The sequence below is a fragment of the Zalophus californianus genome, chromosome X (genome assembly GCF_009762305.2).
Source record: "Zalophus californianus isolate mZalCal1 chromosome X, mZalCal1.pri.v2, whole genome shotgun sequence".
Classification (NCBI taxonomy): domain Eukaryota; kingdom Metazoa; phylum Chordata; class Mammalia; order Carnivora; family Otariidae; genus Zalophus; species Zalophus californianus.
The window spans coordinates 3,712,760-3,728,155 of record NC_045612.1 but is presented as its reverse complement, the minus strand read 5'-3'; the positions used below and the strand labels follow the sequence as shown (position 1 = coordinate 3,728,155).

Sequence of the window (15,396 nt, the reverse complement as noted above, 5' to 3'; positions counted from 1 at the left end):
CATGGCCCCTCTTAGAGGCCAAGTCCAGGGAGCCCTGGAAAAGAAGGAATGGCTTCCTTTCCAACCTTGCTCCACCCCAGGAACCTCTTTTCTTTCCCAGTCTTCTTCCTGACTTGTCATCTGGCAGGTAGGCTGGCCAGGACTGTGACCAAGGTGGGAGGCAGGTGCATTGGGGCAGTGAGCTGGTAGCTTTGAGTCCCCAGACACAAAGCCCTGAGCGATGCATGCTCCATGTAAGGGAGGGCTCCTCAGGGAGCTTGGGAGGGGCTGGCTCCTGGGTCTGAGCAGACAAGCAGCCTCCACAGTCAGGCAGCCCGGCATCCAGCCCTCACCTGCTTACAGCCTGAGGTGTACAGGGCCCATAGTGAGAGTGTCACGCATCCAGACAACAGGTCCGACAGCTTCTCCATTGGGTGGGTGCCACCCTGGGCCAGGGTCTTGAGCTTGCTGCAGCCATGGGCATGAGCTCCTCTGAGCCACTGTCAGTCTCCCCTGCTGGTGTCAGGCAGGGTGAGGCAGCTCTCTGAGAGGCTCCCAGCTGTGTGGGGGTTCAGGGACCCCAGTGGCCTGGGAACAGGAACACCAGGAGGTCACTGCTGGCTTCAGGTGCTGATGAGCCCCCAAGGGTTTGTCTCTGATTGGAGGCTTCACAGAAGGGCCAACGGATGCTGACTTGGTCAGGGGACACCCTGCCTCTGAAGTCATCTGATTGGTAAGGAAAGGGGCTGGCATTGGGTTGAGGCAGCCACTGATCAAGGACTGGCACCTTCTTGTAGCCAAGGCTGATGGCACCCCATGAAAGTGTGCAGGTCTTAGAGCCTGTCTTGACATGGGCTTTCATGTGACTGGTCTTTCCCAGCTGAGGGAAAGTGGCTGTGTGGGGAAACATTGTCTCCTGTCAAAGCAGCTGAATGAAATCCTGGGGGCTCTAGGAGTATGAAGACACAGAGTGCCATGTTAGGCTTGGCCCAAGGCAGCTAAGTCTTTGTTCTCTTCTAGGAGAGTGACTGAAGAAGACTTGGAGTACAGGACCTGAGGGGCTAAGGGGCTGCTTGGCCAGGCAGGCTTTGGTAGGAGAGAAGGAAAAGCCTATGGACCTTACCACCCACCCTTGCCTCTGCTGCTTGCTTGGCCCAGGGCATTTCTGGGCATCCCAGACTCAAAGCATGGTGGGTATGCCACCTGGAGCTCCATGGCTCTCTGCATATGAGAAGTAATGGAGGTAGGGGCAGGGGTTATGTAATGCTTCTCCCAGAAACCCTACTGGATTACAGTCTTTGCTTTCAGTCCTTCAAATGCACCCTGGCTTCTTCAGAAGAGCCTTGAGGAAGAGTGTCTACTGCAGGTCTCTCAGGCTTTGGGAGCCAGCCCCTCTGCCATTTGGGCAAAAGCATCTGCAGTGAAGTTTTTAGAGCTTCTAGCTGAGGGAAGATCCCAGAGCCAGGACTGGGACAGGGACAGGCTCTCCATTTTGGTCCTTTAGCTGAGCTTGACCCCAGACCAGGAAGTGTCAGCTCCATCCAGGAAGTGTCATGTCAGCTCCATCCATGTTGGCCTGTGGCCATAAGAGACAGCTAATGTTGGGGTGGCCTGGTCTCTAAATTTCCTGCCACTGTCCTGGCCCTGCTGTTGACAAAGCATGAGCAGAGTCCTTAGCACTACTTGTTAGGTGAGGCCTCCTGGGTGGTGGCTGCCTTACCTAGAGGAAGTTGACACTGAGTGCTTAGACTGGGCACATGTGCTTTGAGTTGAACCCCAACTGGCTGACAAGGTGTATACCTGGTTGGCCTTTGGATGCCATGGTTGCCTCAGAACTGCCAGGACCAGACCTAGCCACACCCCACCAGGCTCCAACATGAGATGGCCCCACAAAAGATGAGGCTGCAAACATGGGTCTGGTGAGATCCAGAAGGGATTTGAATGCCCAAATGCAGAGTTTGGAATTTGTCATGTAGATGATTCCCTCATCCATTCAATAAGTGCCTGACACTGTTCTTAGTTCTGGGACTTAGCAGGGTCACTGCAACTTCAGCTTCACAAGAGCCTGCAGTGCTTGGTGCAGTTCTGACCTAACTCTCCTCTTGGTACTCATACCCAAGTCCCTGGCTCTGTTCACCTGCCAGTTTGGCCCTGTGGCTGAGTGTGCCTTTGGAGCGAGATTGCTTAGGTGTGAATCTGTGCAGTAGGGATAATAATAGCATCAAACTTGTCAGGTTGTTGTGAGGATTAAATGAGTTAACTTAGGTCAAGTATTCAGCACACGATAGTTGCTCAACGAATGAGAAACTGTTCCTGCATCCCCAGGTTCTAGCTTCTTCTTGGCCCTCCTTGTCACTGCCTGCTTGCCTGCCTACCTCTCTGCTTTCTTGATTGCTTGTCCTTACTGCCCTGCCACCCATGATGTGCATAATTCACCCCTTGATACCATTCTCTGCCTACAGCCTAGGACTTTCTCTGCTGTAATGGCTGAAATTTAATATCCAGGGCACTAGCTTCTGGCTGAGACTTGGAGCTTGCCTCTCCAGGCTATCAGTCATGGAAGAGTTCCCTTCCCAATCAGAAAAAATCTGGCTGGTATTAACTTGAATCTGAGGCCAGAATGGCCTGGACTATAAAAGAAGTTGGGATACCTAGTCACCTGGAAGGATTCACTGGAGCGTCTCCCTGCTAACAGTTCCCTCTTCTAAGCTCTGCCTTCTGAGATTCCTCCGAACTGCACCAAGGTCTAACCTTTATGTGTTCTCCCCCCCATCCCTTCCTTCCTTCCATCAATATGTGTGGAGCAATTTCCAGGAACCAGCTGCAGTGCTGTACGAGGAGGCACTGTATAACAATGCAGATCCTAATGCCTGCCCTCAGGCAGTGCACAATCTAGTGCAGAGGGGTGTTGGCAAAAGGGTGGCATAATCTGGACTCAGGCTTCACTGTAGGACTTTGGGAACTTGGCAGGAAGCTGTGCACAGGGAGAATGAGCCTGGACATGCTCTTTAGGGAGAAGCTTGAGTGCCAAGCCACCCTGAAGGCCAGAAGCTGAAGGCTTGAAGTCTCAGTCAGTCACAAATGTCTGTCTAAGGGCTGATGGTGGTGAATTCAGTGTGATTTGGGACAAGATGAACTGCATCTGTCCAAGGGCAGCCAGAGAGTAATGTCCAGTTGGAAGTTGGAAGGAAACCCTGAAGCTCAGCAGAAGGATTTTCCTTATTACCATCAAGTCCTTACCTTTATTATTGGACATTTGATTTCATCCTTACTTTTGTGACTGTACATAATTTGTCTTATTTCTCTGGCTAGTTTTAAGGCTTTCCCATTATCAATGGATTTGGGGAATTTGATTATAATGTGCCTGGGTGAAGTTTTCTTCATGTTTCTTATGCTTAGAAAGAAGCATTGAGCTTCTTGTATCTGTGGGCTTAATAGTTTTTGTCAAACTTGGAAAACTTTTGGTCATTTTTTCTTCAAATATTTTTTTCTCTCTCCCCCTCCTTTAGGAACTTCACCAACACTTATATTCAGCCACTTGCAGTTGTCCCACAGCTCAATGATGCTTTGCTCTTTCTTTTTATCATTCTCTTTTATCTTTGTTATATTAACTTTTAACAACCTTGTCTGGTAATTCTACATTTGTATCAGTTCTGGGTTTGTTTTAATTAATAGATCATTTCCTCTTCATTATGGAGACATTATTTATATGCTTGGTAATTCTTGAGTGGATGCCACACATTGTGAATTTTACCTTGTTGGATGCTGGATACTTTTTTATTATTTTAAAAGATATTTTTGAGTCTTGCTCTGGGATGAAGTTAACTTATTTGGAAAGTTTGATCCTTTTGAGTCTTGCTTTTCAGCCTTTTTCAGTGGGATCAGAACAGTGTTCAGTCTAGGAACAAATTATTCCCCACTACAGTAGCAGGACCCTTCTGGATATACCACCAGATACCCCATGAATTATTAAGTTTTCCAGTCTAGTTGGTGGCATCAGACGCTATTCCAAGCCCTGTGTTAGGGTTGGAAACCGTAACCTACAATTTTTTGGAATGGTTCTTTCCCCAGCCATGGATAACTTCCTTCCTCATAGGTGTGTGTTGATAAATGCTCAGCTGAAAACTTGAAAGGGACTCTGCAGATCTCCAGAATTCTCTCTCTGTGCAGCTTTCTCTTCCCCAGTGCTCTGTTCTGCAAACTCCAGCTGCCTTTGGTCTCCTTGGATTCTCTTGTCTGTCTTCTCAACCCAGGGAATCTATCAGGTTCCCCCTGGAGTTGGTCAAATGCACAGATACTTTCATTATCTGTTGAATCCCTCCTCAGAACTTTTATACCTGCTTTATTATCTCACTAAAAGAATAACAGGAGCAAAACAGAGAACCTCTTGCAACCCCACATTCTCCAGTTTCTACTCTATCTTTCTCCTTTCTCTCTCAGTCAAGCTTCTGGAAAGAGTTAGACATATTCATATCTTTCTTTCCTCACCTACTACTCATTATGAAACCCTGCAAAACATGTTGTCTTTTACCACCACTCCTTGAGGCTGCTTTTTTTTTTAATAGAAAATTGAAGTATAGTTGATACACAATGTTACATTAGTTTCAGGTGTACAGCATAGTGATCCAACTTTTCTATGTTATGCTGTGCTCACAAGTGTAACTACCATCTGTCACCATGCAACACCATTACAATACCATGGATTATATTCCCCACACTGTACCTTTTTCATCCTTGTTACTTATTAATTCCGTAAGTGAAAACCTGTATCTCCCACCCCCTTTCACCCATTTTGCCCATCTCCCTACCAACAAACAAACAGCCAGCAGAATCAAATCTGTAAATACAGAAAACAAACTAATGGCTGCTGGAGGGGAAAAGGGTGGGAAGCTGCTTTGGATAAGGTCACCAATTTCCCCCACTCTTTCAGCTCCTTGGGCCATATGTCACCTTTGCTGGTCTTGAGAATGTTATCCTCAGCCTCCTTCTCTGCTCTCATCCCCTGTGAGAGCTTTAACTCCCAGCAAACCCTGATGGTGTCCACATCTCCCCTCCATTCCAGAGCCTGGTGAGGATTGAGGCAGTCAGACTGCTGTAGCATGTCTGGAGAGAAGCAGTCAAGGCTCGAGACCAGGCCAGGGCCTTGGGAATGGAGGGCAGTAGATGGACAGATCTTTGACACTTTGGGGGGACAATTGACTGAGGACAGAGGCTATCTGGGTATGATGACTGAAGGAAATAAGGAATTATGGTTGACATTCAAGTTTCTGGTTTGGATGACTGGGTAGAGGGCAGCCCCCCTTTATGAGATGGGTAACTTGGAGAAGCCAATTTATAGGTAAAAGTATCAAGTTTAGTTTTAGTTGCGTTGCATTTGAGGTGCCTCAAAGGAGATGTCTACCAGGCAGCTGGATATATGGGTGGGCAGCTTGGGAGAGATGCCTGAATTGGGACCTTAATTTGGGACATGATGGTAATGGAAGCCTTAGGACTAGAGGAAGTTTCTTGGAGAGTGTGCAGCTGAGAACCACTGGCCTAGCTGCCTACAGTGCCAGGAGATAGCTGCCTGCCTTTGTTCTCTGGCAAGCAGCCTGACGGGGTGGTTCTGATGAACAGCAATATGTGTGGCAGGGCAGCTGCTGGGCAATCAGACTGAAGGAAGGGACTGTTTGTAGCAGAGAAGGAGCAGGAATAATGGGAGAGGAATCTGTCTTGGTGCTAGAACTTTAGAGAGGCTATAAATGTTGCCATGTGCCCCCACAGTTATTTCTATTGTGGGCTGAGGGCCACAGCTACTAGGGATGATTAGTAAGGAAGAGGTCCAAGTGGTGGTTGGCAGGGCCTGCACTGGATCTTTATCAGTGAGAGGCTGCCTCAAGTCCTCTTTCTGGTATTTGCAGCCTCCCTGGGTTGGTTTGGCTTCCTCTGCTCACATTTCATTCTAGGTCCAGCCTCCTCACACCAGTGTCTCTTCCATCCCTGCAAAGGACTTGCCCTTTACTGCCCCACCTGTACCCCTGCTATTCATTCACTGAACAGTGCTCCACTGAGGCCAACTCTGATCAGTGTGAGTGGTACTACCTTTGTTTGCATTGCCTGGAACTTTCTGTCTCCATGGTCTGCTGCCTCCATGGTCTAAGCAGGGACTCAGAGATGCTGGTTCTTATTCCTCAGGTGCCCTCATTAGCATCCCAGTGCCGTAGTCCCACAGAGAACACCAAGCGAGCAGCTCTGAGGCTGCTTGTTATTACCACACACCATAGAGCTTGGTGTGTCTGCCATCACCATAGTGACAGCTTTGGAAGCTGGAACGGGTAGATGGGGGGGATGAGGTGATGGGGAGTGTGGCAGGGTTTCAGCAGTAGGGGCCATAGGCAACCTGGGGGGGATGTGCTGACCATTTCTAATCAAATCTGGTGGGACATGCTGACCAGCCTGAGCAGGGAAGAGCTGCTCTGAATCTTGTTCCCCAGCCTCCCTGACCCCATGGCAAGAAACATTGCAGAGTGAATGCAATCACCTGTCTCTCTTCAGGATTTTTCTCTCTCAGGCTGCTCCTTCTTAGTCTATTTTGTGGATACCTCCTCCTCTACTCATACCTTAAACTTTGGGGCTCTTCAGAGCTCTGACCTGGTCCCTCAGTCTGTATTTTCTTTCTGTGTAATCCCACCCACTTGCTCTCCAGTGCTCCCCGTACCCCATCCATCTCTGAGTCCTGTCCTTTCTCCCTCCTGAATAGTTCTCCACACTGCCCACTTGTCTCGGGCTCCTTTGGCACCATCTTCTTCAGCCTTCTCCCTACCACCTTGCCTCCAATCTTTCTCCCCATATAATCCAGTCTCCACATAGCAGCCAGAGGCTCTTTCTAGAATATAATGCTGTTCTAGCCATGGTCCTGCTCACCTCTTCCAAGGCTCCCTGTAGCCCAAAGGAGAAAGTCCTGACTGGTACTACTGTTTATGGAGCCCATGGGAGCTCTCCCTTCTCTCCTCCTAACTCCCTGCCCCAACCATGGGCTCCTCTTTGTTTCTCAGCTTATGCAACATTACTTGGAGGGTACTGGGGAGAATGTGACTAAAGCTGAGAGGAAGGAATGCCAGAGACAGTACCACTGGTTGAAGGAGTCAATGAGAGATGAACTCCCACCTGAGGAACATGAGCTCTGAGGTGGTCTAGGTCAGGAGAACCAGAGAGCAGCGGGGAGTGGTGGAGTGGCAGTTGCTTTGGGCCAAGGAGATACATTTTCTCCCATGGGGCAGGAGTTTGGGGACAGTGGCTGGTTTGGAGGTGCTCAGCATCCTAAGCATGTGCCAGACATCTGGAAAGCCAGGGCACCAGAAGATGTCTTAGACAGTCTTTTTTAATGAATTAATTAATTTATTTGAGAGAGAGAGAGAGAGAGAAAGCACACAAGTGGGAGGGGCAGGGAGAGGGAGAGAGAATCTTAAGTAGACTCCATGCTGAGTGTGGAGCCCAACTTGGGGCTCAATCTCAGGACCTTAAGGTCACAACCTGAGCCAAAACTAAGAGTTGGATGCTCAACTGACTATGCTGCCCAGGCATACCATCTTTTATTTTTTTAATCCATTTTGTTTTGTTTTAGCTTTGATAGTTCATATGTCAAAAAATTCACTGGGGTGAAAGAAAAATAAGCACATTTTGTAAATTATTTAATGTTGTTTGCCTTTTAAATTACCTGTCAGAGTGGTGACAGCATCTTCATTTTCTTGGGATTTAGAGCCTGGTACTTAGGCAATGCTGAATCCTCCTGTCCTGCATTGCCATAGCAGTACCTAAGAATGCTGGTGTTTGCCAGATGAGCCCTGGTTCTGTTCTCACTGCTCACTTGCACCTCCTCTGCCTTATATGGTATCCAAGATCCTCTGTGACCTTCCTCTTGGCCATCTCCCTGGCAGGGAGGATACTCGTTGTACATGGAGGATGACAGAAAAATCCAATGGTGTGAAGAGTTCCCCAGCCAATAACCACAACCACCACGCACCTCCTGCCATCAAGGCCAATGGCAAAGATGACCACAGGACCAACAGCAGGTGAGTCTGCTGAGGCTGGATCATTTCAGAGATGGCCTGGAGGCTTCTACTTTCTCCCAGCTCTGCCTCATTATCACAGAGCAAACCATCTTTTGGCTTAAGGATACCCTCTAAAAAGGGACTATGGGATTTCTAGGCACCTCCCAGGAGAGAAAAATGGTGATAGGAGACAAGGCATGCCCACAGAAACCCTGGTCAGCTCTGCTTCTTCCTCTACAGGCCACAGTCTGCAGCCGACGATGACACCTCCTCAGAACTGCAGAGGCTGGAGGAGATGGATGCCCCCCAGCAGGGGAGGGGTGGCTTCCGCAGGTGGGTTCCACCACTCACCTCCTGCTACCTGCTTCCGTCCATGAGGCCTGTCAGAGTGGCTACCATAACTCACCTTCTCTCAGTCCCGCTGAACCTTTCTTCTAAGACCCCTGGGAAGCACTTTTCTCCTGAGGAGGTTCCTGTGAGCAAGCTGGGAGTGGTCAGTGGAGTATTGCCTTCAGAGTTGTCTGTCTCAGCATTGGGAAAGGGGGAGGAATTTTTACCAGCAAAGGGGTCTATGTAGAGGGTCCTGAGATCTGCAGCCTAGGTCTCAGGAAACCTGGACCAATATTCCCCCTGGCCTGCCCTCCATTAGCCCAACTTTTATCTTGCCCTGGAAACCACTATTTGTTCTCCACAATTAACTGAGATGACACCTCTGACAGGAAGTCTTCCCAGAGCAACCCCTTGCCCCTCAGGCTGCATTCAGAGTCATACCTGAACCCCAGTCCCTGCCCTCAGTGCTGGCCCCCATCCCAACTGTTAGCATGGCAGACATCATAGACTGGCCTGTTTCCAGGGTCCGTTCTCCATCTCCCTCACCAGATAGTGAGCTCTTGGGCCTACATCCTTTCTGAACAGCATGATTCTCCTCTCTGGCTCATGTTTCCTCTCATCTCTAGGATTGTCCGCCTGGTGGGGATCATTAGAGAGTGGGCCAACAAGAATTTTTGTGAGGAGGAACCGCGACCTGACTCATTCCTGGAGCGTTTCCGTGGGCCCGAACTCCAGACTGTGACGACACAGCAAGGGGATGGCAAAGGCGACAAGGACGGCGAGGGCAAGGGCACCAAGTATAGCTGTCCAGCTTGTAGGACTAGAAGGGCTCTCAAGCATTCAACTGTAGGGCTTGGTGGGGTTTCTTATGCCACTGCCAGAGGGAGACTGGGGTCTATATCAAGCCCTGCCATGGCAGGCAAAAGGGTTGGCAGGGGAGACCTGCTATGGTTTTAACTCAGTTCACAGCTTTTCCAACATCCAGGGGCCAATTACCATGGGAGTTCCTGGTTGCTTTTCTTCCCCTAGCTGCGCCTTGCCAGATATCCTCTTGCTGCTCATGAAGCAAAAAGCAAGGACACATGAATGTGTGCCAACCCCAGTCTCAGTTCCAGCAGTCAGTAAATGCAGAGAAGGATGCAATTAGGGAGTGCTGCTGAGAGTATGCCTACACCAGCGCCAATGTCGGTACAGAGGTGGGCCTTTGAGGAGGCCATACTGGGGGCTGGCTGGCTGGGGAAGGCCTGGGAACAACTGAGCAGGAGGGGGTGGGGAGGGCGGAGAAGGTAGAGCTGGAGGGTCTATTCTTTGAAGAATGAGCTGGCGACTGGGGATGTCTGGCCAAGCCAACATTCCCCACTTCTGGCCAGTGGAGGAAAAGAGCTTTTGCCAAGATAGGATGTAGCATATGGGAAAGCGATTTGGGAGCTGGAGACCAGGGACCAAACAGGGAGGGTGGGGTGGGCAGGAAGCACGTGGCACTCACTTTCTTGGAGTGCCTCTCTCTTCCCAGGAGAGATGTGGGAACAGGCCCTGAGCCTTTATTACCATCCTGCGGAAGTCCCTCCCCAGGCCCTGAGACCCACTCCAATGAAAAGACTGCCCCTGGCCATGCCCTGCCCTCTGGTCAAGGGACCTCCAGAAGGCATGAGAACCAATGGGTTTGTGTGGGGTTAAAATAGGAAGAAGGGTGACCTTTGCCCATCTGAGCTCTACTCAGATGCCCACTACCAAGTTGTGGCTCCCTGAAAATGGGGACCTGAGCCAACCCAGTCTTTACCCTGCACATCATCTTAAGAATTACTTTTTAAAAGACCCCTGGCCTCTGGGACCTGGGGGTGCTGCCACACTGAAGACCTAGTCCCCAAGCCTGGCCTCTGTCTGTCTCCTCAGGAAGAAATTTGAACTATTTGTCTTGGATCCAGCTGGGGACTGGTACTACCGCTGGCTATTTGTCATTGCTATGCCTGTCCTCTACAACTGGTGCCTGCTGGTGGCCAGGTGAGCAGGGAGGGATCTGGGAGGGGGTGGCCAAAGCATCCCAGTGCACAGGCCTTGGGGTTGAGAGTACACCAGTCCCAGCTGTGGATACAGAGCTCACCCAACCCAGCCTTCTTTCTGGATTCCCTGCTTGCCAATGGCACCTCCCTCTGCCTTATTAACCCCCAATGCCCCCTACTTCCCAACTTAATATGCTACCAAAGCTTCATGTCTATCCTTTTCTGGTATCTGTTCCTACTTCTCCATCTACACCAATACTGTCCTGGCCACCCTCTTCTCTCCCTGGGATAACTACAATAGTTTTGCACCCATTTCTTGTAGGCACTCTCGCCCTCTCCAATGCATCCTTCACACTTGCAACTAGTGTGGTTGCTAGAAACTGATATTTGATTATGTTAGTTCCTCCTCACAAACCCTTCAATGGCCCCCCATTGCTCACCGGATGGAATTGAAGCCTTCAGAGTGACCTTCAAGGCCCTCTGGACCTAGTCTTCTCTCTAGTTCCACCTTCTGGGCATACCCCAGCCCCAGTACTCACTACTTTTGGATCATAACATGCTGTTTCCTCAAGAGAAAATTCCCTTTCCCCATTTTTAGCCTATGGAGATTCTTCTTGCTGTTTCATTTCCAAAGCCACTCTCTACAGGTAGCTTTCCTTGACATCGTTTCCCACCCCATCCCATCCCCCACTTCAGTTATTCATTCAGCAAGGGTTTGACTGAGCACCCATTGGATGCTAGACTCTGTGCTAAGTGCCGGGGATAATGTGGTGAACAAGACACACATGGTCTCTGCTTTCTTGGAGCTCTCAGGCTAGTGGGAGACACTGGCAGTAAACATGAACAAAACAAATGCCTAAGGGACTTGAGGCAGGAAGCTACTAGAGAAAGGTCAGTGTAGACCTCTCTGAGGAGGTGACACCTTAGCTGAGACCTGAATGCTGGGAGGGAATCAGTTATTTAGGTGCCTGAGGCTGGTGAAAGGAACATTCTAGGAAGGAGGAACAAATGCTAAAACCCCCTCTCAGGATGGCCTAGTGTGGCTGGAGGACTTCAAGTGAACATCAGGCAGGCACAAGACTGTTCTCTAGGCTTTGTGCAGCAGTGGAGGGGGCTGGGATTTTATTTGAAATGTGACCAAGTAGTCAGAATTAACAGCTCTTCCCTTTGACTAGTACACTCATTGGGTCATCATCCTGGGTTCTCTTATTTGGCTCCCTCCTTAGGTTCTTACCCATTCAGTCACCAACTCTTGTCAATTCCTCCTAAAACTCCTGCAGCCTCCAACCTCTTTTCATTCCCACTGCCTCTAGGCTAAGCCCAGCTATTCTCTCCTCTCTCACCTGGATTGGCTAGTGGTCTGTGTTGGGTTCTCAATAGGTGTATGTTGCAGAGATGGGTATCGAGGCTATTCAGCTGTGTATTATAATTCATACTTCCAATGACTCATTTTTCATTCAACTCACACCTGTCAAATCCTGGTGCTCTGGACTAGGGCATAAGGTATGGAATAATGACTAAGAGGTGGTCTCTGCCTTCTTAGTACTCATAGTCCAGTGGATGAGAGAAAAGTAATGGTCAGTGTGGATGTCTATTTAAGGATGTCTATGTAATAATAAGGATTGGAGTATAAGTTGCTTGTCAGTAAGTTTCTTCATGACATTAGACTGACTGTGATTGGTCAGTGTCCCTGGTAGCCATCCCAAGCCCTGTGCTCAGTGGGCACTCAGTTTGAGGCCTCCAGAGGGCCTTGGCTGACTTTGAGGGTGAAGTCCAGTCCTGTCTTCCTGCAGAGCCTGTTTCAGTGACCTACAGAGAGGCTACTACCTAGTATGGCTGGTACTGGACTACTTCTCAGATGTAGTGTACATCACGGACCTCTTCATCCGATTGCGCACAGGTAGGTGAGCAACTGGGATGCATATGCAGGAGCATGACCCATAGGTCCAAAGTCCTGAGTCCATATTTTTATGAAGCCCTCTTGACACTGTGTTAGACTCAACTGCCTAGTTGGGACTTGAGTTGGTGTCTCCTCCTCTTTGAACCTCACAGTCCCCACGTGCTTAGTGAGGTTCAGACCTGGTGGTCATCTTTTAGGGTCTTTCAGGCCAGCTCTGCTAATGAGTTTTCTATACCTCTCCTTGGGAAGGAGGGCTGAATGCGCAGTTTGTCCCTTGCTGAGCATTAGCCTATTGGGAGGGACAGGCCTGAGGGCAGAGCTGATATACTGGTTTGCATCTCTCCTAGGTTTTCTGGAGCAAGGGCTGCTGGTCAAAGATCCTAAGAAGTTGCGGGACAACTATATCCACACCCTGCAGTTCAAGCTAGATGTGGCTTCTATCATTCCCACGGACCTGATCTATTTTGCTGTGGGCATCCACAGCCCTGAGCTGCGCTTTAACCGCTTGCTACACTTTGCCCGCATGTTTGAATTCTTTGACCGCACTGAGACACGCACCAGCTACCCCAACATCTTCCGAATCAGCAACCTGGTCCTATATATCTTGGTCATCATCCACTGGAATGCCTGCATTTACTATGCCATCTCCAAGTCCATTGGCTTTGGGGTTGACACCTGGGTTTATCCCAACATCACTGACCCTGAGTATGGCTACCTGGCTAGGGAATACATCTACTGCCTTTACTGGTCCACCCTGACACTTACCACCATTGGGGAGATGCCACCCCCTGTAAAGGATGAGGAGTACTTATTTGTCATCTTTGACTTCCTGATTGGTGTCCTCATCTTTGCCACCATTGTGGGAAACGTGGGCTCCATGATCTCCAACATGAATGCTACCCGGGCTGAATTCCAGGCCAAGATTGATGCTGTCAAACATTACATGCAGTTCCGAAAGGTCAGCAAGGAGATGGAAGCCAAGGTCATTAAGTGGTTTGACTACCTGTGGACCAATAAGAAGAGTGTGGATGAGCGGGAAGTTCTCAAGAACTTGCCAGCCAAGCTGAGGGCTGAGATAGCCATCAATGTCCATCTGTCTACCCTCAAAAAAGTGCGCATCTTCCAGGATTGTGAGGCTGGCCTGCTGGTGGAGCTGGTACTGAAGCTCCGTCCTCAGGTCTTCAGCCCTGGAGATTACATTTGCCGCAAGGGGGATATTGGCAAGGAGATGTACATAATCAAGGAAGGCAAATTGGCAGTAGTGGCTGATGATGGTGTTACTCAATATGCCCTTCTCTCGGCTGGGAGTTGCTTTGGAGAGATCAGTATCCTTAACATTAAGGGCAGCAAAATGGGCAATCGACGCACAGCCAATATCCGTAGCCTTGGTTACTCAGATCTCTTTTGCTTGTCCAAGGATGATCTTATGGAAGCTGTGACTGAGTACCCTGATGCCAAGAAGGTCTTGGAGGAGAGAGGCCGGGAGATCCTGATGAAGGAGGGGCTGCTGGATGAGAATGAGGTGGCTGCCAGCATGGAAGTAGATGTGCAGGAGAAGCTAGAGCAGCTGGAGACCAACATGGAGACCTTGTACACTCGCTTTGGCCGTCTGCTGGCTGAGTACACAGGAGCCCAGCAGAAACTCAAGCAGCGCATTACAGTTCTGGAAACCAAGATGAAGCAGAACAATATGGATGATTACCTGTCAGATGGGGTGAATAGCCCCGAGCCAACTGCTGCTGATGAGCCATAAGGGCTTGGGCTCAACTGCCTTCCCAGCCTTGGCCTTGACCCCAGGAACTAGAAGAGCCATGCCGGTGTCCATATTGTATGCATTACCCTCTTGAATTCTCCTTGAAGCCTCTAGGAGCCCTCCTCCAAGTCCGGCTAATAGCCAAGCTTATGCACAGTGCAGACCATGTTGGCTCAGCTTCCAGGAGCTTTAGCCTGTCCAAGTCTGAGGAGAGAAGAGAGGAGCAGCTGAACTATCTTCAAGGGGTCTCTCTTGGGCATGGGGGGCTGGGCAATGATCTGCTCTGAAGAAGCCCACCTGCAGGACACTGTGCACCCTACTGCAGAGCTGCCCTCTCTCCAGGCTCTTTTGCACATAGCTGCTTTCCACTTGGTTCTGGTCCTTGCTTTTCTAATATGTGTTCTGAATATCCCCATTTCCCTGCACATGTATGTAGTTTGAGAAATGACTGCAGACAGTCACCATAGGTACTGTGTCTATCTCTCAAGGCAGGGAAAGGAAGGTGGCATGTAGGAGTGTGCTCACTCAGGGCTGCCTCTCCATCAAGCACTCCAAGTCCTGCTCTGTTCATCCATCTGAATGTTGCCAGCCAGGAGTGAGGTCTCTGTAGTCTTCTCTCAACCAGAGAGATCATTATTCTCTTGGCTCCCGGTCCATTCCAGGGCAGGGAGTGAGGAGCAAGGAAATGCCACCTGGAGAAGGGAGCTCTGGCCATCATTCCTCTATACAGAGCATTACTGAAGAAGCCCTGAGGCTGGCAGTGGGTGGGAGACTCTTCAAGTTCACATCTTCAGTAGAGACACCTACAAGTCAATAAATTCATTTGAATGAGTTGTGGTTATTGCTCAGCTCTGATATTCACATTCTTTCCTTTTCTCCCCTCTTTTTTCCTCTTATCCAGGACTCACTCTGCCTGGAACACTCTCTGCTGTCTTCTGCTGCCTGCCTAAGCCCCACTGAGTTCTTTAGGACTCAGCTCAGGCACCACCTTCTTAGAGAAGGCTCCCAATTAGGCAGTCAATCACCCCCTCTCTAGACTCCCACAGCACTTGTGAGTCTATATTCTGGCTCTTATCATGCTGTGTGTTTGGTTTTGACAGAACTGTTTTCCCCTCCAGACTGTAGGCTCTTTGAGGGCAGGCTCAGGACACTCTCTCCCTCACTGCTTTGTCTGTAGCCTCAGGGACATGCCTGGCCCAGAGGAGCCTTTCAGAAAATACTGATTCACTGGGGCAATGAGCAAACACACCAAACTCTTATGTTTCCATTTGCCAGTAGCCGGGTCTTGACAGAAACACTGGCTACATCTGGGGATTTGCAGAGGATCTTCTGGAGGAGCAGATACTTGAGTGGGATACCACCAGATAATTAGGAACCCAAAGGGTAAGTGTAAATTAGTGGGCA

General features: G+C 49.6%; 1 protein-coding gene across 1 annotated transcript; it reads left to right on the top strand.

Annotated features, from left to right (window-relative positions):
* Positions 1-7,920: 7,920 nt before the first annotated feature.
* Positions 7,921-14,126, top strand: CNGA2 (cyclic nucleotide gated channel subunit alpha 2). Its single transcript, XM_027609309.1, has 6 exons — positions 7,921-8,030; positions 8,250-8,342; positions 8,966-9,136; positions 10,233-10,340; positions 12,133-12,239; positions 12,587-14,126. The coding sequence occupies exons 1-6, from the start codon at positions 7,921-7,923 to the stop codon at positions 13,990-13,992; spliced, it is 1,995 nt and encodes a 664-aa protein (XP_027465110.1). The 3' UTR covers positions 13,993-14,126.
* Positions 14,127-15,396: the final 1,270 nt, after the last annotated feature.